This window comes from Salvelinus sp. IW2-2015, unplaced genomic scaffold (genome assembly GCF_002910315.2).
Source record: "Salvelinus sp. IW2-2015 unplaced genomic scaffold, ASM291031v2 Un_scaffold1790, whole genome shotgun sequence".
NCBI classification, from domain to species: Eukaryota; Metazoa; Chordata; class Actinopteri; order Salmoniformes; family Salmonidae; genus Salvelinus; species Salvelinus sp. IW2-2015.
The window spans coordinates 280,881-284,353 of NW_019943164.1; the positions used below are offsets into that span (position 1 = coordinate 280,881).

Sequence of the window (3,473 nt, forward strand, 5' to 3'; positions counted from 1 at the left end):
AATGTAGTATGTGTGAGTGTGTGTATAGAGTCTAGTGAGTGTACATAGAGCCAGTACCAGGGAGTCAAGTGTTATAGAGTCTAGTGAGTGTACATAGAGTCAGTACCAGGGAGTCAGTGTATATAGAGCCAGTACCAGGAGGTCAGTGTACATAGAGCCAGTACCAGGAGTCAGTGTACATATAGAGTCTAGTGAGTGTACATAGAGTCAGTACCAGGGAGTCAGTGTACATATAGAGTTAGTGAGTGTACATAGAGTCAGTACCAGGGAGTCTGTGTACATAGAGCCAGTACAGGGAGTCAGTGTACATATAGAGTCTACGTGAGTGTACATAGAGTCAGTACCAGGGGTCAGTGTGGCAGTGGTACATAGAGCCAGTACCAGGGAGTCAGTGACATAAGCAGTACCAGGAGTCAGTGAACATAGAGTCAGTACCAGGGAGTCAGTGAACATAGAGTCAGTACAGGGAGTCAGTGTACATAGAGTCAAGTAGCAGGAGTCAGTACATAGACCCAGTACCAGGAGTCAGTGTATATAAAGAGTCTAGTGAGTGACATAGATCAGTACCAGGGAGTCAGTGTATATATAGAGTCTAGTGAGTGTACATAAAGCCAGTACCAGGGAGTCAGTACCAGGGAGTCAGTGTATATATAGAGTCTAATGAGTGTACATCGAGTCAGTACCCAGGGAGCCAGTGTACATAGAGCCAGTAACCAGGGAGTCAGTGTGTATATAGAGTCTATGAGTGTACATAGAGTCAGTACAGGGAGTCAGCTGTGTATATGTATATATAGAGTCTAGTGAGTGTACATAGAGTCTAGTACCAGAGTCAGTGATATATAGTCTAGTGAGTTACATAGAGTCATACCAGGGGAGTCCAGTGTGTGTTATGTATATATGAGAGTCTAGTGAGTGTACATAGAGCATACCAGGAGTCAGTATATAGAGTCAGTACCAGGGAGTCAGTGTATATATAGAGTCTAGTGAGTGTACATAGAGTCAAGTACCAGGAGTCAGTGTACATAGAGTCAGTACCAGGGAGTCAGTGTATATATAGAGTCTAGTGAGTGTACAAGAGTCAGTACCAGGGAGTCAGTGTGTGTATAGTATATATAGAGTCTAGTGAGTGTAACTAGAGTCAGTACCAGGGAGTCAGTGTATATAGAGTCAGTACCAGGGATGTCAGTTACATAGAGCCAGTACCAGGGAGTCAGTGTATTAAAGAGTCTAGTGAGTTGATATAGAAGTCAGTACCAGGGAGTCAGTGTATATATAGAGTCTAGTGAGTGTACATAGAGCCAGTACCAAGGGAGTCAGTACCAGGGAGTCTGAGTTAGTAGTATAGAGTCTAGTAGTGTACATAGAGTCAGTACCAGGGAGTCAGTGTAACATGGTAGACCGAGGTACCAGGGGAGTCAGTGTGTATATAGAGTCTAGTGAGTGTACCATAGAGTCAGTACCAGGGAGTCAGTGTGATATAGAGTCAGTGTACAAGTCATACCAGGAGTCAGTGTATATATAGAGTCTAGTGAGTGTACATAGAGTCAGTACCAGGGAGTCAGTTGTATATGTATATATAGTCTGTGAGTGTACATAGAGTCAGTACCAGGAGTCGAGTGTAGGGTATAGAGTCAGTACCAGGAGCAGTGATATATAGAGGTCTAGTGAGTGTACATAGAGTCAGTACCAGGAGTCAAGCATGTACATTATAGATCGTACCAGGAGTCAGTTATATATAGAGTCTATGAGTTACATTAGAGTCATACCAGCGATCCGGTGTGTAATGTATATATAAGTCTATGAGTGACATAGAGTCAGTACCAGGATCAGACAAAACAAATAAGATTAATAATATATAAAGGGGTCAATGTAAAGTCCTTAGAGTCAACTATTGCAAGTGAGAGTATTTCAATCAACGCACACTTGGCAATAACCTCTTCACAATTACATGGTCAATAGTTGGGGGTCACCCAAAAAGCATTGAGTGTCGGCCTTACACAATGACGAATAGTGACAGGATGCCAACGGACTAGGTTAGGTGCCAGAGTAGCATGGGGAACTTCATCCAATGCACAGAGAGCGGTTAGTGACGAGCAGCATGGGAATTCATCCAATGAACAGACAGAGAGGGTTAGGGCCGAGCAAGCATGGAACTTCATCCAATGGCACAGAGAGGTTAGGGTGACGAGCAGCATGGGAACTTCATCCAATGGCACAAGAGGGTTAGGTGAGTGTGTGTGTGTGTCATCATTGTGTGTGTGTCATCATAATGTGTGTGTCATCAATGTTTGTGTGTGTGTGTCATCAATGTTTGTGTGTGTCATCAATGTTTGTGTGTGTGTCATCAGTAGTCTGAAAGGCCGTAAACTTTCTGTGACAGGAAAGATGTAAGCCTTTCTGGGGTAGAGGAGGTGGGTTTCCCTGCTAGGTTAAGGGGCTCTTTTTGTTTACGGGGGTGAATGATTTTCTAGTTGTAGTTCTGTTGATTGTGTAGATGGAGGGAAGTTGATGGTTGTTGTGTTTCTGAGTTGTTTCTTACTGTCCTGTGGGGGAGAACTGAGCTCAGTATGTTCCTGTGTCTCTCTCTCTCTGTGTCTCTCGCTCTCTCTGTGTCTCTCTCTCTGTGTGTCTCTCTCTCTCTGTGTGTGTCTCTCTCTCTGAAAGACAGATTTTCACCTTGTCAGCTCGGGGATTTGATCTTGCAACCTTTCGGTTACTAGTCCAACACTCTAACCACTACGCTACCTGCCGCCCAGTCCTCTAACTAGATACCAAAGTGTCTTATGTTCTTAGTCAATGTTCTCTTTCTATCTTATATTGTGTTTTCTGTTTGCCTGGGTGTCAATCTGTTTATGCTTTCTCGCCAAACGTGACAATGTTTGGCGTGGCAAAGTGTGACAAGGACATGGCAAGATGGCACCAACAGATGTGGGACCCACCAGGCTAGTGTGTTCTGTATTTAATTTAGGAGGTGCGTAGTCTTCTGTGTATAGATTTGATTCATGTGCTGTCTGTACCTTCTCAGTTTGTTGTTTTTTGTTCATATTTATTTTCTTACCCTCGCCACCCTGCCTTGCCCCTGATCCGAGGGCGTGTGCTCCTCAGATTGACGAGTCCGGTGAGGGGGTAGACATGGTGGTGCTGTGCCACCCTGCCAGCGAAGTAGACATGGATCTCTACACACCAGAGCTGCTATTCCACCAGCAGCCTCTAGAGGCACCAGTAAGCTCAGTGCTGCAGCGTGCAGATGGAGAGGCACATACTGGCTCTGTCCAGCAGGGGGAGCCATTAGCTCTGTCACAGATTCACTGCATGCACTCAGAGGTTCACAGAAGAAGCATGCAGACCACGATGGCAAGATGTGATAGCATATTGTTGTGGCAAATCAAATCAAATCAAATCAAATTTTATTAGTCACATACACATGGTTAGCAGATGTTAATGCGAGTGTAGCGAAATGCTTGTGCTTCTAG

The 3,473-nt window shown here is 44.6% G+C and overlaps 1 protein-coding gene across 1 annotated transcript in view; it reads left to right on the plus strand.

The window, feature by feature from the left end:
* Positions 1-2,875: 2,875 nt before the first annotated feature.
* The window catches only part of LOC139024695 (uncharacterized), a 28,690-nt gene continuing 28,092 nt past the window's right edge, over positions 2,876-3,473 (plus strand). Inside the window, exons 1-2 of the mRNA XM_070439592.1 lie at positions 2,876-2,908; positions 3,106-3,222. Of these exons, the coding sequence (XP_070295693.1) occupies positions 2,876-2,908; positions 3,106-3,222 (150 nt within the window). The remainder of the gene's footprint in view (positions 2,909-3,105; positions 3,223-3,473) is intronic.